Source organism: Pleurodeles waltl, chromosome 2_2 (assembly GCF_031143425.1).
Source record: "Pleurodeles waltl isolate 20211129_DDA chromosome 2_2, aPleWal1.hap1.20221129, whole genome shotgun sequence".
Lineage (NCBI taxonomy): Eukaryota > Metazoa > Chordata > Amphibia > Caudata > Salamandridae > Pleurodeles > Pleurodeles waltl.
In genome coordinates this window covers 119,259,803-119,282,801 of record NC_090439.1, presented here as the reverse complement: position 1 = coordinate 119,282,801, position 22,999 = coordinate 119,259,803, and the positions used below count along the sequence as shown (strand labels likewise).

The 22,999-nt window shown below is 44.1% G+C and overlaps 1 protein-coding gene across 8 annotated transcripts in view; it reads left to right on the top strand.

The window, feature by feature from the left end:
• The window catches only part of CDH20 (cadherin 20), a 1,654,453-nt gene that overhangs the window by 1,576,407 nt on the left and 55,047 nt on the right, over window positions 1–22,999 (top strand). For all 8 annotated transcript variants that reach the window (XM_069219506.1, XM_069219508.1, XM_069219509.1 and 5 more), the window contains 2 exons: window positions 15,466–15,602; window positions 17,854–17,975. In XM_069219506.1, the coding sequence (XP_069075607.1) occupies window positions 15,466–15,602; window positions 17,854–17,975 (259 nt within the window). The remainder of the gene's footprint in view (window positions 1–15,465; window positions 15,603–17,853; window positions 17,976–22,999) is intronic.

The following is a 22,999-nucleotide window of genomic DNA, read 5'->3' as shown; positions in this document are numbered from 1 at the left end:
GATTACGAGTTAAGGTGTTATTTATCACCCCTGATACATAACGTTACCACAGGGTTCGTTATTTATTTTGTGAGATATGTAAAAGCTATTATGAGTACATAGGGAGGAATACATGTATTTTGGAGTTTAATGCAACAAAATCCACACAATGAGGTAAATAATGTACACATTCCCCTCTTAAATTTCGGCAGATTTGAATGAATGAAAGCAAGTGTTTATAAAGCTCTTGAATCCCCTTAGGCATCTTGGCACTGGCGTCCGTGCTACGAAGCAAAGAAATAAACAGAGATGATGATTTGAAAGAGGCAGATTTTGTTAAAAAATGTCATGTTTTGAGTTGTTTCTTGAACTGCAAGCGGGTGGAGGATGCTTTAATACACAAAGGTAGTGTGTTCCATAATTTAATGGTAACTTCGGGAAATTTTCTCCTTCCCCAAGAAGCTTTCTTTACTCTATGTCCTACCAAAGATTTAGTATAGCAGGACCGGAGTGTTCTACTCGGCCCATACCAGCAAAAAATCTTCCTCATAAAATGAGGACCTTTATCATGTAGCACTTTATAGGCCAACCAGAGCACTTTAAAAGCCACTCTCTTTGCCACAGGAAGCCAATGAAACTGCTGGATAAGTTGAGAAACTGGTAAGTGTTTAGGGATTTTCATCCACAAGCGTGCAGCAGCATTTTGTAATGCTTGTAGTTTGCTCAAATGTCTTTTTGAATTCCTTAATAAAGAGCAATACAGTAATGAATCTTGGACATCACTAAAGTAGTGGTTACAAAAGGAATAAACTGCAATATTTTTTTCAAAGTTCTCAGCAAAATGAAACATGCAGAAGTAGTTTGGTTTATCTGTTCCGCAAAAGTGAGCTTTTTGTCGACTATAATCCCTACATTTCTAACCTTTGCAACTGGAGAAGTTTAAGGACCAAAATTCTGAGGCCACCAATTGGAATCACAGAAAGTTTTGTTTTTTTCCAAACAGTATGACCTCAGTTTTTTCCAAATTTAATTTCAGACACTTGTTGCTCATCCAGTTCACCATTTTATGCATACAAGATGTAAAACAATTTGCACCCTCTGCGGTATCTCCCAAGATAGATACTAGAATCTGAATATCATCTGCATATGATACAGTGGAGAAATTATATGATCTAATCAGTTTGGCCAGAGTGGAAATGTATATATTAAATAGGGTAGAGCTTAGGTAAGAGCCCTGAGGGACCCCACATGACTGTGTGAAACATGAGGACGTAAAACCTCCAAATGCAAACGTCTTCTCTCTGTCTATGAGAAAGGATTTCAAACGGGCACATGCTGAGCCACTAACCCCCATACTTTGTAACTGCGTAACAAGAACAGAGTGGTAGACAGTATGGAAAGCAGCAAAAAGATAGGATCAGCGCCTCTTTCCCTTCCTTGTCCATAGTCATTCTGATTTCTTCCACTGCTGCAACCAAGGCTGTCTTTCTTTTATGTTTTTTTCTGCGTCATCTAAGATTGCCTTTGTGTCCAGAAATTCTGAAAGCTCAGAATTGAAAAGTTTTTAAAGTATCTTAGCTGGATGAGGGAGCCAGGATATGGGCCTATAATATTTTGCCTTCTTAGGATCCAGAGAAGACTTTTTTAATAACAGTATAATAGAAGCTTTCTTCCTGTGAGTGGGTAAAATTCCTGATTGAATGATTACATTCAAAAGTGTGAACCTGCAGAAATTTAAAGAAGCTTATAATATTTAACGCATCCAATGATAATCGGATGCCTAAACAGGGGTTTACACGCAGGTCGGAATATAATGAGTTACTCATAATCAGGCTCTTGGTGCACGTTTCGGAACAGACCTTAGGCTACACTTGTGTGTCTTCTGAAAAGTTATACCTAAGTTGGCTAGTAACGTTCTTAGGGGCTGTGTATCTGAGTTTAATTCTATTGGCATGAGGACAGAGGCCTGAACGGCCACAAATGTGATTGGGAGAGGAGGAGGTTTGGAGAGGTTCATTAAATGATGCCTTGACCCCTGGCTTGCCCCTTGCAACCCTTGCCACTGCCTGGCCTCAGAGTTGGCCTCAGAGTTGGCCTCAGAGTTGGCAAAATCAGTGCCAGGAACGCATGGGCAGCTCGTCCTAATGGACGTCAGTTGGGGCTGCACTGTTTTCTGTCAAGTTTTTATTACACTAATAGTGAATAATTTATAATTCACTATTTGTGTAGTAAAAATGGAGTACATTTACATGGAATATGCTCTTATATGGCAGCAGAGGCGAGTGAAAAAAATATTTTCAATGTATGTTGTGTGCGTGCTTGAGGGTGAGAGTGTGTGTAGGAAGTTGGCTCTGTATGTGCTATTTCAAAGTAAGGAATAGCATGCACAGAGTCCAAGGGTTCCCCTTAGAGGTAAAATAGTGGTAAAAAGAGATAATACTAATGCTCTATTTTGTGGTAGTGTGGTCGAGCAGTAGGCTTATCCAAGGAGTAGTGTTAAGCATTTGTTGTACATACACATAGACAATAAATGAGGTACACACACTCAGAGACAAATCCAGCCAATAGGTTTTGTATAGAAAAATATCTTTTCTTAGTTTATTTTAAGAACCACAGGTTCAAATTTAACATGTAATATCTTGTTTGAAAGGTATTGCAGGTAAGTACATTAGGAACGTTGAATCAATTCAATTGCATGTATACTTTTCAAGTTATTCACAAATAGCTATTTTAAAAGTGGACACAGTGCAATTTTCACAGTTCCTGGGGGAGGTAAGTTTTTGTTAGTTTTACCAGGTAAGCAAGACACTTACAGGGTACAGATCTTGGTCCAAGGTAGCCCACCGTTGGGGGTTCAGAGCAACCCCAAAGTTACCACACCAGCAGCTCAGGGCCGGTCAGGTGCAGAGTTCAAAGTGGTGCCCAAAACGCATAGGCTTCAATGGAGAGATGGGGGTGCCCCGGTTCCAGTCTGCCAGCAGGTAAGTACCCGCGTCTTCGGAGGGCAGACCAGGGGGGTTTTGTAGGGCACCGGGGGGGACACAAGCCCACACAGAAATTTCACCCTCAGCGGCGCGGGGGCGGCCGGGTGCAGTGTTAGAACAAGCGTCGGGTTCGCAATGGAAGTCAATGAGAGATCAAGGGATCTCTTCAGCGCTGCAGGCAGGCAAGGGGGGCTTCCTCGGGGAAACCTCCACTTGGGCAAGGGAGAGGGACTCCTGGGAGTCACTTCTGCAGTGAAAGTCCGGTCCTTCAGGTCCTGGAGGCTGCGGGTGCAGGGTCTTTTCCAGGCGTCGGGACTTAGGTTTCAGAGAGTCGCGGTCAGGGGAAGCCTCGGGATTCCCTCTGCAGGCGGCGCTGTGGGGGCTCAGGGGGGACAGGTTTTGGTACTCACAGTCGTAGAGTAGTCCGGGGGTCCTCCCTGAGGTGTTGGTTCTCCACCAGCCGAGTCGGGGTCGCCGGGTGCAGTGTTGCAAGTCTCACGCTTCTTGCGGGGAGATTGCAGGGTTCTTTAGAGCTGCTCCTTTGGATAAAGTTGCAGTCTTTTTGGAGCAGGTCCGCTGTCCTCGGGAGTTTCTTGTCGTCGTCGAAGCAGGGCAGTCCTCAGAGGATTCAGAGGTCGCTGGTCCCTTTGGAAGGCGTCGCTGGAGCAGAGTTCTTTGGAAGGCAGGAGACAGGCCGGTGAGTTTCTGGAGCCAAGGCAGTTGTTGTCTTCTGGTCTTCCTCTGCAGGGGTTTTCAGCTAGGCAGTCCTTCTTCTTGTAGTTGCAGGAATCTAATTTCTAGGTTCAGGGAGAGCCCTTAAATACTAAATTTAAGGGCGTGTTTAGGTCTGGGGGGTTAGTAGCCAATGGCTACTAGCCCTGAGGGTGGGTACACCCTCTTTGTGCCTCCTCCCAAGGGGAGGGGGTCACATCCCTAATCCTATTGGGGGAATCCTCCATCTGCAAGATGGAGGATTTCTACAAGTTAGAGTCACCTCAGCTCAGGACACCTTAGGGGCTGTCCTGACTGGCCAGTGACTCCTCCTTGTTGTTCTCATTATTTTCTCCGGCCTTGCCGCCAAAAGTGGGGGCCGGAGGGGGCGGGCCACTCCACTAGCTGGAGTGTCCTGCGGTGCTGTGACAAAGGGGTGAGCCTTTGAGGCTCACCGCCAGGTGTTACAGCTCCTGCCTGTGGGAGGTGTTAGCATCTCCACCCAGTGCAGGCTTTGTTACTGGCCTCAGAGTGACAAAGGCACTCTCCTCATGGGGCCAGCAACATGTCTCTAGTGTGGCAGGCTGCTGGAACCAGTCAGCCTACACAGATAGTCGGTTAAGTTTCAGGGGGCACCTCTAAGGTGCCCTCTGTGGTGTATTTTACAATAAAATGTACACTGGCATCAGTGTGCATTTATTGTGCTGAGAAGTTTGATACCAAACTTCCCAGTTTTCAGTGTAGCCATTATGGTGCTGTGGAGTTCGTGTAAAACAGACTCCCAGACCATATACTCTTATGGCTACCCTGCACTTACAATGTCTAAGGTTTTGCTTAGACACTGTAGGGGCACAGTGCTCATGCACTGGTACCCTCACCTATGGTATAGTGCACCCTGCCTTAGGGCTGTAAGGCCTGCTAGAGGGGTGTCTTACCTATACTACATAGGCTTTGAGAGGCTGGCATGGCACCCTGAGGGGAGTGCCATGTCGACTTACTCATTTTGTTCTCACTAGCACACACAAGCTGGTAAGCAGTGTGTCTGTGCTGAGTGAGGGGTCTCTTAGGGTGGCATAATACATGCTGCAGCCCTTAGAGACCTTCCCTGGCATCAGGGCCCTTGGTACCAGAGGTACCAGTTACAAGGGACTTATCTGGGTGCCAGGGTGTGCCAATTGTGGAATCAAAAGTACATTTTAGGTGAAAGAACACTGGTGCTGGGGCCTGGTTAGCAGGGTCCCAGCACACTTCTCAGTCAAGTCAGCATCAGTATCAGGCAAAAAGTGGGGGGTAACTGCAACAGGGAGCCATTTCTTTACAGTGTGTTTATGTGAGAGAATGTGTGCATGTGTGATTGTGTCTGTATGTATAAGTATGGGTGTGTGAGCGAAACTGGAGGTCAAAGGGAGTGTGATGTTACTTCTGCTACCCCTGGCATTTCGGTGAATTGATGTCCATGGAGATGTTGAGGGTGGGTTTCAGTTTTTAGACACTACAGTGATGAAAGCAACTGAAAGATGCCTAGCAAGGAGGGGAAGGATACACACGTCAACAAAGTCAATTAACATTATACCTGCCAGCATACTAAGAATAATTGCAGAGAGGTCTAGTGAAGAAGTTATATCCAGTAGGCATTTTGGTAGTGTTTAGTTGTTTCTGCATGAGTTTTGCATTCTCCATTAATTCACTTTGTATGAAATGGAGACTTAGGACCTCATTACGAGTTTGGCAGAGAGTGTTATTCCATCACAAACGTGGCAGATATCCCGTCCCCCATATTATGAGTTCCATAGGATATAATGGAACTTGTAACATGGCGGACGGGATATCTGTCACATTTGTGATAGAGTAATACCCTCCACCAAACTCGTAATGAGGTCCTTAATGTCCACTGTATATACACTACGTCCTAAAAGCTGAGCTTCTGATTCTGAGAGAAAATCAAGGTTTTGCCTGCTATTCCATTTTCCAAAACATGTTCAAGAACAGATTATTCAAAAGCTGTTTCTTTACATTATCACATTTTGAAGTGGAAATGTATTCTCTTTTTAGCAGTTGAAGGACTGAGATTAAGAAAGAAATTGTGGTGGGTTTTTTATTCACATATTTGTCTGTTTATATGTTTATTTACTTATCTATTTATTTATTTACTTATGTATTTCTATACAGGATTAGGGCAACTTTTCGCGCAAACCAAGTCATTTTTAGGTAGCATGCATCTTCTTAAAGGGCCTACTGAACGTAAAAAGCTGCAGTTCATATTTTTACATAGCACTTCTAGCACACTATTTATGCAGCATTTTATAGTTACCGCTCTAGCTGTATAGGATACTCCACATCCGACGTCAACTGATATTTTGTGTGGTGTGGTCTACAGGATGGATATACAGGTGTCAAGCCCTTTGATATCAGTTGAATCGGCAAAAACAGAGACATGAAGCCATGACTAAATAAAGAGAAATGGGCTAAGATATTGAGCATAGGTAAGTCAGGTGAGAATGGATGAGCAACAACAGAGGTAAGTAGAAAGTGTAGATGAAAGATCCTGGGTGAGAGGTTCAGTATGGGGACGGGGAGTAGGCTTTGAGAAGTAGGAAGGGTTAGGTGAAGAATAGGAGTTGGAAGAGACACACAAAGACATGGAGAGGAGAGAGAATGACCAGGACACATGGTGCAGCTGGGAGGAACCATATAGAGTGACAGTGGCGCAACAAAACTTGAGGGGGCCCCCTTGCAAAGTACATGGAGGGGCCCCCCTCCATACTCACTCAGGAGCTCTCAGGCCTAAGTACTTTTCTGAGTGGGTCCCTGAAGCTCAGGGGCCCCCTGCACCACAGGTACTGTGGGATATTTTTTTACATCCCTGTGAAGTGGCTGGAAAGGGGCGGAGTGCAAGAAACCAATGGGCGGCCACTAGTAGGGCCGTTAAACAATGTTGGTAGGAAATAGGGCTAGTCAGTTGAGTGAACCGTGAAAGGGATTTGAACAAGTGTGTAGGAGAGAAGAGGACTGGATAAGAATTTGGGCATGGACAATGTTTGGAAAAACAAGAAGAGAAAAGGTTGGGGCTGCATGCCATGGGAAGTGAAACAGGCACTTTCATGGCACCCACAACCCTAAGAGGCAAACTCTTGAAGGTCCAAGCCTTCCTACCGGGTTTCAGAACTGGAGGCAGCTTGAATGATGTCAGTACAAGTTATGAGAAGCCAATCCATAATTGCTTTTTCAACAGAGGTTTCCAAATCGTGTGCATAACCTATGGAGTTTGACTGATGTACCACTAGTATGAAATGTAGTTGTTTATTTGCTACATTCTTGCAAACGTTTGTGCACCTCTGTCATAGGTATGTGCACTAATAACGATTTCTGAACATGAATTCTGAGATTCGAATCAAATGATATTGACAATTGAACGTATTGCAGCTAAAAGTTAGCCTTAAGGCAGATTTATACGGAGTGCTAAATATAGGGTTGAGGGAAGGAAAATATTGTGCCAAAAAGTGGTTGGCATGCACAATGTATGAGGTGTTCATAAATACACAGGTTCCCCCCCTCAGACTTACCAATTAAGACTCCTACAAAACACATGAGTGGGACGTTTCTATGGTGGGTCAGTGGCAGAAGAGGTATGCCTCAGGGTAATTATTGATTCTCTGAAACCAAAAATAACAAAAGACATCTAAGCTGACAATCCTCCAATGTTTGTGTGGAGGAGGAAGAGGAAGCATTGGCATCTACATTTTTCTTAGCTTTGCATGTGCAGTCATAGCGGTTTTGTAAATCACCAAATCTAAACACATTTTAGCATGTCTGAAATGTCTGATTTTCATCAAACTATTTGTGTGTCAGACCAAAGTGGCCCGTATCGCAGTGGTGTCTAGGATGAAGCCATGCATTTGCTATAACTGCTTTTGGAGTGAAGGCCACCTCACCCTATTGAAATATATAATACATTGCAAACCACTTTACAAGCTGTTATCTTCCTCGCTGTCAAAGACTATGGGGCAGATTTAAGAGTTTCTTGCACCATCCTAATGACATATTAGTGCTATTTTTTTACACTGATGTGGCGTTAGATGGCAAAAAACCTTGGGCCATATTTACAAAGTGGCACAATGCATGCATTGCGCCATTTTCTAACCCTTTGCACCACATTATGCCTGCACCATGCATAATGTATGCAAAGAGGGCATTCCCCGGTTTGGGGGGGGCGAAAAAATGGCACAAGGACATCTAAGGGATATCCTTGTGTCATTTGTTTTGGCACTTTTAACGCCTGCTTTGAGCAGGCGTTAAAAGGGGCCATGCCATTTGTTAGACCTGACAGTCTTAGGATGGTCACCCTCAACTTTTTGCCTGCCTCCTTCGACTTTTTCACACTGTTGTTGCTGGTTTTAGTACTCAGCGCACTTTACCACTGCTAACCAGTGCTAAAGTGCATATTCTTTTCCCTTAAAACATGGTGATATTGGCTCATACCCAATTGGCTTATTTAATTTACTTATAAGTCCCTAGTAAAGTGCACTATATGTGCCCAGGGCCTGTAGATTAAATTCTACTAGTGGGCCTGCTGCACTGATTGTGCCACCCACATACATAGCCCCTTAACCATGTCTCAGGCCTGCCATCGCAAGGCCTGTGTGTGCAGTTTCACTGCCAATTCAACTTGGCATTTAAAGGTACTTGCCAAGCCTTAAACTTCCCTTTTTCTACATATAGGTCATCCCTAATGTAGGCCCTAGGTAACCCATAGGACAGGGTGCTAGGTAAATAAAAGGCAGGACATATACCTGTGTGGTTTATATGTTCTGGTAGTGTAAAACTCCTAAATTCGTTTTTCACCGCTGTGAGGCTTGCTCCTTTCATAGGCTAACAGTAGGGATACCCTCATATACTGTTTGAGTGGTAGATTCTGATCTGAAAGAAGTAACAGGGTCATATTTTAGTATTGAAAAACAAATTCTTGCTGACTGGTGAAGTTGGATTTAATATTAATATTTTAGAAATGGCACTTTTAGAAAGTAAGCATTTCTCTGCACTTAAATCCTTCTGTGCCTTACAATCCACGTCTGGCTGGGTTAGTTGACGGCTCCCTTGTGCATTTCACTTAGACAACCCCAAACACAGGATGCTCAGTCACACCTGCACACATCTGCATACTGAATGGGTAATCCTGGGCTGGGAGGGTGGAGGGCCTGGCACTTAAATGTCAAATGACAATGGCCTGCCCTCACACAATGGACTGCCAAACCCCCACTGGGACCCTGGCAGACAGGATGGAACTGACATGGGACCTTGTGTACTTTGAAGCCACTCTTTGAAGTCTCCCCCACTTCAAAGGCACATTTGGGTATATAAACCGGGTCTCTGACCCTACCAACTCAGACACTTCTTTACAAGATACCTACTGGGAAAGAAACTCTGAACAAGAACCTGCAACCTGCTAAGAGAAGCTGCCTGGCTGCCCAAAGGACTCACATGACTGCTTTGCTGAAAAGGACTGCTGCCTTGCTGTTGCCCTGCTGACTTGCTGCCCTCTGGCTCTGCTGAGAAGTGCTCTCCAAGGGCTTGGATTGAGCTTGCCTCCTGTTTCCTGAAGTCTCAGGGCAAAAAGACTTCATCTCTGCAAAGAACTCCTTGTGCAGTGAAAATCGATGCACAGCCTGCCAGAATCAACACACAGCCTGCCCTGTGGTGAGAAAATCACTGCATCACCGAACCAGAACGATGCAGCCCGGCTCCCCGAGTGAGGATCGATGCGGCACCAGCATTGCAACCAGAACTTCGATGCACGGCCCACCGGATTGACACATCGCCAAGCCAGAACGACGCAGCCTGACTTCCTGTGAGAGGAATTGATGCAGCGCCTGCTGTGTGGCAGATATTTCCCCGCATCACCCCCCGGATCTACAAAGCTCCTTTGACTTCATCCTGGAAAAGCGTCAACGCATTGTCTGGGTGTGCCTGGAAAAACCAACGCACACCTCCCCATTTTGCTCGCATCTCCTCCTCTGCGGTCCTGTGCAGATAATTTAGACGCAAACCAGGTACTTTGCACTCACAAAAGACCATTGTTGTTTTTAAGAACCAAAAGACTCTATTTGTCATTACAAAAGTGATATTTCAACTTGTATTTATCAAATCTTTATCGTTTTGACCATAATCTACTCAGATAAATATTCTATATTTTTCTAAACCTGTGTGGTGTATTTTTGTGGTGTTATACTGTGTTATTCTATGATTTATTGGACAAATACTTTACAAATTGCCTTCTAAGTTAAGCCTGACTGCTCAGGGCCAAGTTACCAGAGGGTGGGCACAAGATAATTTGGATTGTCTGTGACTTACCCTGACTAGAGTGATGGTCCTTGCTGGGACAGGGGGAACCTGACTGCCAACCCCATTTCTAACACCATTGAATACAATGGGCCCCTATGTACTCTACAGGAGTAGTGCCAAAATGTTGGTGCTACTCCTGCAGAGTACATCAATAGCGTCAGGAATTCTAATGGTATTGCCCCTTACCCTGTGCCATAGTGTGCCCTATTTTAAATACGGCACACACATGGTGGTGGTAGGGAGGCCGCTAAGGGGCCCAAGAAAAGTGGTAGCACTACTTTCCTTAAATCATTCCCTATGGGTTTTATGATAGACAACTGTGACAGGATCTGAAACATGTAGTCTTAAAAGCTAGGAACCCATGAAATGAGTTTCCCCAATAAAGGTATCACCTCTCCAGAATTTCATGTTTCCTTTTTGTAATTGTATTTATATAGTGCTCATTACCCCTGATGAGGCATCAAAGAGCTTTTTGGCGAGTAGCACGCTACCCCGGAACCCAAAAGGATTAGTGGTGGATTAGTGTAGGGAAATATAAACATAGTATTAGTTTTAGTATAGGGAAATATGAGTTAATTTGAATGGTGGACCTGTGAGTCTGTTAGTTGGATTGAATAGAATAATGGAGGGATAGAATAGGGAAGAATCCAGAAAGTGTTAATTGGGAGAGCATAGTAGTAAATTTGGGATGAGTAAAGGAGAGATGGAGGAGGGAAGAATCCGTAGAAAAAGATTTGGGAGATCATAGTAGTAAGATGAGGTTTGGGATGAATCAGATGAGAGATACAAGAGGGAAAATTTAGTAGAGTTTGGGTATGGTGATTATGTAGGAAAAAGCTAACTCTTGGGTAGTCTTCTGAAGATAGGTTAGGTATTTGTGGATCTTATATTTGGAGGTAAAGAATTCCATAGTTTGGCTGGTGGAATGAAGAAAGATGTACCACTTATGGTCTTTTTCTTGTTTGGTCGGGTTTTGAGGCAAGGTGCCAGTGTTGAACTGAGGTTCCTTTGTTGAATGTATTTAGTGCTTTTATTCCTGATCAAAGCAGTCAAATTCCACGTATTGCTTTGTGGATGATACAGAGTAGATTGAAGGTAGATCTTCGGTCAACTGCTAACCAATGAAGGACCCTCATAGCAGGGGAGATGTGGGCTTGTCGGCTTTACATGTAGGAGTAATCTGGCAGCAGAATTCTGAAGTTGTTGTTGTCTTTTCATAGTAGATAGAGATGATCCATGGTAGATGCCTTTTAGAAGTGGGGTCTATGGTTGCCAGTCAGGTTACCCCCTGTCCAAGCAAGGACCCTCACTCTAGTCTGGTATAGGAGAATCACACTCAGTTAACCCCTACTCACCCCCTTGGTAGCTTGGCACAGGCAGTCAGGCTTAACTTCAGAAGCAATGTGTAAAGTATTTGTATTAACATGCACAGTAATATAGTGAACCACTACAAAATGACACAGCACAGGTTTAGTAAAATAGGTAATATTTATCTAAAGAAAACAAGACCAAAACTACAAAAAGTCAAGATATAAATTTTCAAAAGAATAAGAGTTTTGATCCTTAGAAAACAGTGAGAATGCTGTTGTTACACAAAGCACCAGGTTAGCATAAAAAAAAAAAGTGCGTTGGAAAAGTCAGCGATGCGTTGATTCCTTACTCGCAAGTGAGGCTGTGCATCGTTTCCTTCTTCGGTCGTGTTGGTGATGTGTAATTTTTCTCTCTCGTAAGAGAGTGATGTGTCGATTTCTGGACAGGGCACCTCAGATCCACACAAAGTCAGATAGACTTGGATGCCCAGGGATGATGCGTGGTAAATCCAGTCACACGGTACCAGAAAACCACGCTGTGTGGGGTTTGCGTCATTATCAGCCTCTGTAAGTGGGTGATGCATGCCGTTTCTCCAGTCGTATTACATCGATCTTCCAGCCGTGATACAGGTGAAGTGTTGATTTCAGCTGTGAAGCGGGCGGTGCATCGTTGATCAGCCGCGTCACGGAAGGTGCATCGAAAATTTCCCCGTACGGCTGTCTGTGCGTGGATTTTCAGTTCTTGTCTGCCAACTTCACCTTTCGAGGCCCAGGAACTGGATAGGGCACCACTTGGCAGGGCAGGAGTCTCAGCAGAGAGTGCAGGTGTTGGTAGGGGAAGTATTCAATGCCTCTGAGACTTCAACTACAGGAGGCAAGTTCAGTTCAAGTCCTTCTCAAGCAGGAATACACAACAAAGTCCAGTCTTTGTCCCCTTGCACAGGCAGAAGCAGCAACAGCAGGATAGCCCAACAAAGCACAGTCACAGGCAGGGGCAGCACTTCTCCTCGACTCTTCCACTCTTCTCCTTGGCAGAGGTTCCTCTTGAATCCAGAAGTGATCTAATCTTCAGGGGTTTTGGGTCCACTACTTATACTCTTTTATGCCTTTGAAGTAGGCAAACTTCAAAGGAAAGTCTCGTTTGTAAGATCCTGCCTTGCCCAGGCCAGGCCTCAGACACACGCCAGGGGGTTAGAGACCACATTGTGTGAGGGCAGGCACAGCCCTCCCAGCAGAGATGGCTCATCAGGATATGCAGGCTACACCCCTTTGTGTCAGTGTCTAGAGGAGAGGTGCAAACAGCCCAACTGTCAAGCTGACCCAGAGAGGGAATCCACAAACAGGCAGAGTCACAGAATGGTTTAAGCAAGAAAATGCCTACTTTCTAAAAGTGGCATTTTCAAACACACCATCTAAAAACAAACTTTACTAAAAAAATATATTTTTAAATTGTGAGTACAGAGACCCTAAATTCCAAATTTCTATCTGCTCCCAAAGGGATTCTAGATTTAATAATATTTAAAAGCAGCCGCCCATGTTAACAATGAGACAGATAGGCCTTGCACAGTGAAAACCGAATTTGTCAGTATTTCACTGTCAGGACATATAAAATACATTAGTATATATTTTACCTTAAACATAAATTACACCCTGCCCATGAGGATACCTAGGGCCTACCTTAGGGGTGACTTACATGTAAGAAAGGCAAGGTTTAGGCCTGACAAGTGGGTACACTTTCCAAGTCGAATTGGCAGTTTAAAAGTGCACACACAGACACTGCAATGGCAGGTCTGAGCCATGTTTACAGGGATACTCATGTGGGTGGCACAACCAATACTGCAGGCCCACTAGTAGCATTTGATTTACAGGCCTTGGGCACCTCTAGTACACTGTACTATAGACTTACTAGTAAATCAAATATGCCAGTCATGGAAAGCCAATTACACATATATTTTACACAGGAGCACTTGCACTTTTGCACTGGATAGCAGTGGTAAAGGGCCAGAGTATCAAAAACAGCAAAAACAGAGTCCAGCACACATCAACAACCTGGAAAACAGAGACAAAACATTAGGGGATACCACACTAAGGATGCCAAGTCTAGTTAGGCCATTGGCGTAATCCAGTTTAGACAGTACAAGAGAGGTAGTGGCCTGGACCTTGTGCAGAAATCCCAGGTGGGGGAAGATGCATTACAGGGCTTTCATGGTGATGAAGCTTGATCTTGCTATTTTGTCCACTTGGGCACTCATTGTTAACTTGGAGTCCATGGTAATACCATGGTTTCTTACTCCTTTAGATACTTTAGGAGGAGGTCCCAGATCGTCAGGCCAGGCGCAGAGTGGGTCATAATTTTCCCAATTGCCACATGTGAGTATTTCCATTCTGGAAGCATTCAGCTTGAGATGGTTCCATGCCATGCACTGATTAATGGCTCTGAGTCAATTGAAGATTTGTGAGTTTCCAGAGTTTTGGGACATTTTAGTTTAAGGAGTATTTGTGTGTCATCTGCCTAGTGGTAGCATGTGCACTGAAATTCATTGATCATAGCCGTAATGAGTTCATGAATATGTTGAAAAGCATGGGTGAGATGATTGAGCCTTGAGGATGAGAACGGGGGTGTATGGATGACATTTGTTCTTTTTTGAATGTAGGATGTGATCCAGTTGAGAGCATTCCCCTCTAAGATGGCTTCGTAGAGTCTTTGTAGTAGGGTGCCATGGTCAACTGTGTCAAATGCATCTGAAAGGTCTGAGCGGAGTAGTGCCACAACTCTATGACATTCTACTGTGTTTTAAGGTCATACCAGATGAGGGTGAATTCTGTTCCTCTTCCTGAGTAGAATCCAGTTTAGTAGTCTGAAGGTAAGGAGTTATGTTCAATGAATTATGACATCTGGGCTTATGCTGCCCTTTATATCAGTTGATCCAGGAAAGGTCTATTTGTATTTGGCCTGTAGTTGTTGGGGTCATGCGGGTCTGGGTTTGTTTTCTTAATTAATGGATGGATGGATGCTTTTTTTAGGTCTTCTGGAGAGATTCCTGTAGTTAAAGACTTATTGATGATTATTCTGACTAGTGTGACAGCAGAGGTAGATAAAATAATTTTCTTTAAAATGTGTCTTGGACAAGGGTCAGAAGACCTGCGTGCTTTGACCAGATCCATAAATTCACTTTGTGATATTTGTTTGACGGAATGCAAAGTTGGTACTTGTGGTTTTCATTTGAATGCAGAATGCATCACACATAGAGGAAAAACAAGGAGAAATAAACACATTTATCTACGTTATGCCTTCTTTGGAAAGGCATAGCATTTTGATGCATCTCCATGTTTACTATTCTTAGTAAATCTGGGAAATCACCAAAAACCATTGGGGGATGTGGGGAAACACCCATGCTCCACTTATGGAACGCCTGCCCAAAGCAGAGTAACGCACGACAGCAAATTGCATTGCTTTGCGTTACTCCAGAGCTACAGTGCCACACAGAGCCGCACAAGGTGGGTCTGCGTGACATAGTAAATCTTACAGAGTGCTGGTTTGTAAGTACCGCTTGTCACTGAAGGTGAAAGTATTTCAATGTCCAGTCTGACTGATTACTGATGTGGGTTTGGAGAAGAGATGGGGATGCAAAGACTACTGCTAGCTGTAAATCATTTCCTACCAGCAATAAAAAGTATTGCAAAAAATTGTGTCACTTGAAACTCAAAATAAGATCAATTCTGAGTAGATGTAAAATATGTAGGACCAAAGCCAAATTGCACAACATCAGTAGTGATTATGCATCAGAGCTAAACAACGAGGTAGTGATGCCTACTTCCATACGTGTATTGAAAATATTTTTAGATTGGTATGGAAACATATTTCACTTACAGAATATTTCACTGCACACTGAAAAGTATTCTTGTGGCATGTTCTCCCAGCTCTGATTTGATTACAATAGCTGTGGAGTTATTCTTAGCACAGAGTTAATCTAACCAAATCTGTAATTTACCACCATTGACAACTTTTACTTAAAGAATCATTTTGCTTCTTATCCTATATATGCTGGGTACCAAAACAAAGTTGATATGCATTATAGTCATATGGCCTTTTATTTGGTGACTGTGTTGCCCTAATGCAGCATTCTATGTTGTCTCTGCAGGTACTCCATAGATAGAAGCAGTGACCCTGGAAGATTCTTCTATGTTGACATAACAACAGGAGCCCTGATGACCGCACGGCCACTTGACAGAGAAGATGCTTCTTGGCACAATATCACCATCCTAGCCATGGAGATGAGTGAGTGATGGATACCGATAAAAATGCTGGATAAATTGCCAGGGCCAAATTTACTTATATTTGATGCAATGGGGTGCAGCAACCGAAGTTAATCTACATTGTGTCAAAAGGGGAGAGCAGAACAATTCCCTATCTATTAGGATATTGCATTGTTTCTCTGTTCCCCTTTGCTGGTGCAGTTTAGGAAGCTAAATGTCATGCAGAAGCTCCTGCACCATAGTGCATAGGTATGTGCTTCCTGTGTAGCTAAGCTTTTGTATGGGAAGAATAACCTTTCTGCATAAAACACAATACAGATATAGTTCAAATTTTCCCACGTTTGCTTGTATGTTGTACATTACAGCACACATGTAAAGTCGGAAACATGTAGAGAAAATAAACTTTTTTCCAACAGTATTCCTTATTCGAGAAGGTGTGCTTTTTTTGTGCCAAACCCTTTCTACCATATTTAGGCCCATATTTATACTTTTTGACGCAAAACTGCGCTAACGCAGTTTTGCGCCTAAAAAATTAGCGCCGGCTAACGCCATTCTGAAGCGCCATGCGGGCGCCGTATTTATTGAATGGCGTTAGCCGGCGTTAGCCGACCGGCGCTGCCTGGTGTGCGTGAAAAAAAACCACGTACACCAGGCAGTGCCGGCGTAGGGAAAAATGGCGTTTGGGCATCCAAAAATGGGGCAAGTCAGGCTGAGGCAAAAAAATCGTCTTAACCCGATTTGCGCCATTTTTTTACGACGCCCATCCCCCATTGAAATGACTCCTGTCTTAGCAAAGACAAGAGTCATGCCCCCTTGCCCAATGGCCATGCCCAGGGGACTTCTGTCCCCTGGGCATGGTCATTGGGCATAGTGGCATGTAGGGGGGCACAAATCAGGCCCCCCTATTCCACAACATTTTTTAAAAAAAATACTTACCTGGACTTACCTTAATGTCCCTGGGGTGGGTCCCTCCATCCTTGGGTGTCCTCCTGGGTGGGCAAGGGTGGCAGGGGGTGTCCCTGGGGGCGAGGGAGGGCACCTCTGGGCTCATTCTGAGCCCACAGGTCCCTAAACGCCTGCCCTGACCCAGGCGCTAAAATCCAGCGCAAATGCGGGTTTTTTAGACCCGCCCACTCCCGGGCGTCATTTTTGCCCGGGAGTATAAATCCGACGCAATAGCATCGGAGTCATTTTTTAAGACGGGAACGCTTACCTTGCATATCATTAACGCAAGGAAGGTGTTCACGCAAAAAAATGACGCTAATTCCAGGAACTTTGGCGCTAGACGTGTCTAACGCCAAAGTATAAATATGGAGTTAGTTTTGCACCCATGAGATACCCCCTTCAGCCAAAGTAGTGCAAATCAGGACAGATCACCACTTTGAGTTACTTTAGGGTGACTTTGAGCACAAATCAGGATATGTGCTGAAAAACATATCCTAAATAAAGCCTTTGTGTCATTTAGTGTCACTTTTTGTCACACTGCATCAGCACATTGATAAATCTGCCCCCCCAAGCCTTTTAACATAATACAAACATATTATTTGATACTGAGATTCTACACTCTCCCAGAAGTGTCAGAAAAGGCATCTGAGCTCATTGTAATAAAGGAATCCACACAGAATCATATAACTAGGATCCGGCTTGAGAAGTCTAGATCACAATTTAGGCTCAAAGTTAGTCCACACACCAAGTCCCACAACGTGATGGTCCTACTATCATTTTTATCAATTTCTGCTATATGGGAGTCAGGTGATTTCCTAAAACTAAAACGCCTGACCTTGTGTAGTAATTTTTGTAATGTTTATATTCCAATTGATCTCAGCCATAGACGAGTACTGGAGAAGCTGTGTAATCCTCACTGCGTTGCAATCTGCTGCTCCTATAAACAAACTGTCCTTGAAGTATAATTCAGATAAAATTGTTATCGCAAGAACTAAACGTCAGAAATAGATATTTCCAGAAATCATGTCTCAGTTGTGAAAGATGCAATCAATTTGTTTTTGAAGGAGATATCACTTAGTAACATCTATTTTCCAGAGCACCTGACAAGCATTATCATCTAGTTTCTATGGCTGAATGCTAAGTGATGTTTATTTACCGTAACATAAATAAAGTCATAGATTAAAACGTGTAAAGCATTAGCAAAAAGAGCTAGATCTCAATCTAATTGTAAAAGGCATTTTTAATTTGCTTCTGCTGCACTAAGACACTACAGTTTTTTTCTCGCGAAATTGTTTGTGTCTCATTTTTGATTGTTCTTTCTTTTTAAGACAATCCCACCCAGATTGGAACAGTTCCCGTCACAGTGAAAGTCCTGGACGTAAATGACAATGCTCCTGAGTTTACCCGCTTCTACGACACCTATGTCTGTGAAAACGCAAAATCGGGACAGGTGAGATATGCTTGTAATTCCTACCATTTTGTGATTCTATTCTGCAGTCATATCACACATAAAGAGACAGAACATTGTTCCGTGTATTACGTTTTATAAAATACGGAGCTGTGGCATATGTGATGGCACACTTCATTTGGCTGCGATGACAGTACAGGAAGTTACATAGCATCAACTCTGACTTTGTTGCTGGGCCCTTCAGGGCTTGGCATTTTAATAAAGAGTGTTGGTAAGAGGCACAAACAATCAGCTCCATAATTTAGCAAAACCTAAAGGCATGCTTGCTTTAAAATGATCAGCTGTGTGATTGGTTGAATCACAGAGCAGTTCTATACCTATTGTTGGACTTGTCACACCCAAACTTTTTGTCTTCACCTCTCCTGTTAGAAAATGAGTTTATGGTTGGCAGAGGTATACACCTGGTCCAAGCAGGAACCACATTCCTTGTCAGGCTAAGTCACAAACACACCCTAAATTAACCTGTTTTCACCCTCTGGTAGATTGGCACAGAGCAGTCAGGCTTAATTGAAGAGGCAATATGTTAAGTATTTGTGCAACACTTCAAACAGTAAAACAGTGAAAACACCACACAAAAAGAAAAATGACAAAAATCCAAAAGGTAGAACTTGAAATGTCAAATTTTAAAGAATAAACTGGCCTGTAGTGCTTAAGAGCATAAAGCACAAACTGGGGCTATCTGGTCATGCTAGGCCGGGTCAAATCTGAACAGTCAGGCCGACCATGATGGAGTGCAGGTCAGTTACAGGCATCAGCCTTGGCCCACTGAACAGTACCTTGGTTACGTTGACGTCGAGGAAGATGCGTGGAGCATGGGAGGCAGTATGTTGTCATTGATCCTTCGGATGTAGGCGATTCATCGATCCTGAACAGCACAAAAGTGATGCTGTGTCAGAACTAGAGGTGAAGCGCCACACAGTTGGCGATGTGATGTTCCCAATCCTCACAGCAGTGGTGATGTGTTGGTGTCAAGGGAGATGCATCAGTTTCAAGTGGTGGAACAGTCCAGATGTGTTGGTTCTGGACTGGAGCAGCAATGAAAACCCTCTTCCAAGTGCCCAGGACTAGATTAGAACCATGAGGCAGGGCAAGACTCACAGATGGCAGAGACTACGTGCTGTAGGTGATGAGTTACAAGTCTTTTGTGTCCCTGAGACTTTAGAAGAACAGGAGGCAAATGGTGTGGGTACAGCCCTTCTCACCCAGGCAAGGAGGGCAGTAGGTCAGCACTGCAAGAAAGCAGTTCTTCCAGAGCAGCAGTCCAGCAGAGCATCAGTCCTTGCAGAAGCATGGCTGTCCTTCTTCCTGAGAGTGTATCCACAGCTTCAGAAGTGTACTGAGCTCGGGGTGTCTGAGGTCCAGTACTTATACCAAGTTGTGCCTTTGAAGTGGGGAATGCTTCAAAGAGATGCCATTGAAGTGCACAGAATCCCTGCCATTCATGCTCTGGCTCCAGACTCACTACTGGGGGGCACGCAGCCCTTTCTTTGGGGACAGGACACATCCTATTCAGGTGTAAATCTCAGCTCCTTCCTCCCATCCTGCTCAGGATGGCCCATCAAGATGTGGCTGACCCATCAGTCACACCTAAGCACCCTTTGTGTGAGGCTGCCTAGAGGGGATGCACATAGCCCTGCCGTCACCCATCCCAGATGTGCTCAGAGGCAGTTAGAAGGTTCAAATGACTAAAATAAGAAGCTGTCAACTTTCTAAAAGCAGCATTTTCAGAATTAAACTTTAAAATATGACTTCAACATCAGTTGTGATTTTAAATTGTGTTCCCAGAGACACCAAACCTGGGGACCCGATCCCTTCCCAATTAAAAATTACACTTATAAAATGTAATAAGGTAATCCCAGTGGTGTCCCATGAGAGAGATAGGCCTAATAGTAGTGACAAATACATTGAAGCGGTTTAGAATCTGGGTCTCCAGTTGGCAGAGTTATGTACCCTGTCCAAGTAGGGACCACAATCCTAGTCATGGTAAGTCACAACACAATCAAAATTATCCTGTGCTCACCCTTTGGTAGCTTAGCACACAGAGCACGCAGCCTTAACTTAAGAGGCAATGTGTAAAGTATTTATGCAATAACTCATACAGTAACACAAAGAAAACACCACAAAAAGTAATCCATACCAGTTTAGGAAAATAGAAAATATTTATCTGAATAAAATAAGACCAAAACCACAAAATTCCAATATGCATAAGTCAAGATATCACTTTTTGAAGGTTTAGATGAGCCTCAAACCAAAAGAATCAGTGGTTGTATCCTTTTAACACACAGCACCTAAGATGCATCAAAAATAATGATTCAGAGGGCCGCAGAGTAGGAGATGCATTGAAAAGTAAAGCAATGCATCGATGTTTCCAGTGTGTCAAAGGCGATGCATTGTGATGGGTTGGTTTACGGTAGCCCAGCCTTGGTTCCTCACTGTGGTGCAGGGATATTTTGATGCCCAGGGATGATGCTTGGAAAATCCAGTATGCATTGTGCAGAGGCAACAGGTGCTGCATCAGTCTGTCAGGTGATGCAGTGATCCTTCTGCCGCGAGACAGTTGGTGAATCAATCCGGCAGGTGTTGCGTCAAACTTTCCAGACGCGACGATTTTCCGATGCACGGATTTTCTTTCTCTTCTGTGAAGTCTTTGATAGCCCTAAGACTTCAGAACTGGAGGCAAGCTCAATCAAAGTCCTTGGAGAGCACTTGTAGTGGAAGGCAGAGTCTTTCCAGCAGAGTCAGGGGTCAGCAGGCAGCAGAGCAACAAGTAGGCCAGTAGTCCTTCTAGCGAAGCAGTCCCTATGAGTCCTTTCGGCAGCCAGGCAGTCCCTCTGACAGAGTCCAGCTGTAGGTCCTGAAGTGTCTGATTTGGTTGGTTCACAGACCCAGTATATATACCCAAAAGTGCCTTTGTAGTGGAGGAAACTTCAAAGAGTGGTTTAGAAGTGCACAAGTTCCCCTTCCAAACCAGCCCTGTATGCCAGGAGCCCTTTGAGGGGTTATCAGTCCTTTGTGGGAGGGCAGGCCACTGGTCGTTGAAGTTAAGTCCACCGTTCCTGCCCAGGAAGACCCATCAGTATGCAGATGAATGCAGAAACAGCGTAGTGTCCCGTGTTTATGGATGTCTGGCTGGAATGCACAAAGGGAGCTGTCAACCAGCACAGGGCAGATGTGGACAGGAGACAGGCTGTAAGGCACAAAGAGTAGTAAGTGCAGAGAAATGCCAACTTTCTAAAAGTGGCATTTCTGAAATGGTAATGTAGGATCCAACTTCACCAGTAAGTAGGATTTCTCACTATCATTCCAACCATACCAAAAAGGACAAGTCTAGTCCTCTCAGATCAGAAATTACCTCTTAAAACCAAACAAGGGACTTTCCAATGCTGGGCTGTGAGAGGAGCAGACTTCACAGTAGTGAAACACACCTTTGAGGGCTTTTCCCTAAGAGGACATGTAAAACCCATAAGTACATGTCCTGCCTTTTACTTACGTAGCACCCTTCTCTATAAGTTACCTAGGGCCTACCTTAGGTGTGACTTATATGTAAGAGATGGGGCATTTAAGGCTTGGCAAGTAGTTTTAAATGTCAAGCCGAAGTGGCAGTGAATCTGCATACACAGGCCTAGCATTGGCAGGCCTGAAACATGTTGAAGGGGTTATGTATGTGGGTGATACAGTAGGAGCTGCAGGACCACTAGTAGCATTTAATTTACAGGCCCTAGGCACATCTAGTACACTTTACTAGGGACTTATAGGTAAGTTAAATTTGCCAATTGGGTATAGGCCTAAGTTACCATGTTTAGGGACGAGAGCACATGCACTTTAGTACTGGTCAGTGGTAAAATGTGCAAAGTCCTAAAGCCAACAAAAATGAGATCAGAAAAACGAAGGCATGCAGGCAGGCAAAAAATTGGCGGAAGACCACCCTAAGGCTTTCAGGTCTAAAACATGGTTCTTCGCCAATTTAAGTAGTGCAGCCTGCTGCTTTGTCCCGGTGGAGACTAAGGTCCTCATTTCGATCCTGGAGGTCGGAGGTAATTTGGGGAAAGGTACTGCCAACAGGCTGGCTGTACTTTTTCCCAAATTATGACATTTGGCTCAAGCCAAACAATGTACCACTCCGTCCGCCAGGGTGGTAATGGCCGCTTGGCTGGAGACTTCAGTCTCCAGCCGGGCGGCTGTCACAATCCCACCTTTTGGATTATGATCTCACCTACCACCATGGTTTTCGTGGCAAGCATACTGCCACGAAAACCATGGCCTCCTCTCTCCCCCCTCCCCTGAGTCCTCCCCCACCCTCCTCCTCCCTCTCCTGCCCCCGCACATTTACAAACCCACCCGAACACACATACACACTCATACACATATCCATACCCACATCTACCCACGCATGCACACATACATACCGACACACTGCAACACACACCAACATACATTGTCGCACACATGCATTCACAACACACAACATATACGTACTGTAGGAAGTTAGCTCTGTATGCACTATTTCAAAGTAAGAAATAGCATGCACAGAGTCCAAGGGTTCCCCTTAGAGGTAAGATAGTGGCAAAAAGAGATCATTCTAATGCTCTATTTTGTGGTAGTGTGGTCGAGCAGTAGGCTTATCAGAGGAGTAGTGTTAAGCATTTGTTGTACACACACAGGCAATAAATGAGGAACACACACTCAGAGACAATTCCAGGCCAATAGGTTTTTGTATAAAAAAATATCTTTTCTTAATTTATTTTAAGAACCACAGGTTCAAGATTTACAAGTAATACTTCAAATGAAAGGTATTTCAGGTAGGAACTTTAGGAACTTTGAATTAGCAAAATAGCATATAGAGTTGTCACATAAATGACATATAGCTATTTTAAAACTAGACACAGTGCAATTTTCAACAGTTCCTGGGGGAGGTAAGTGTTTGTTAGTTTTTGCAGGTAAGTAAACCACCTACGGGGTTCAAGTTTGGGTCCAAGGTAGCCCACCGTTGGGGGTTCAGAGCAACC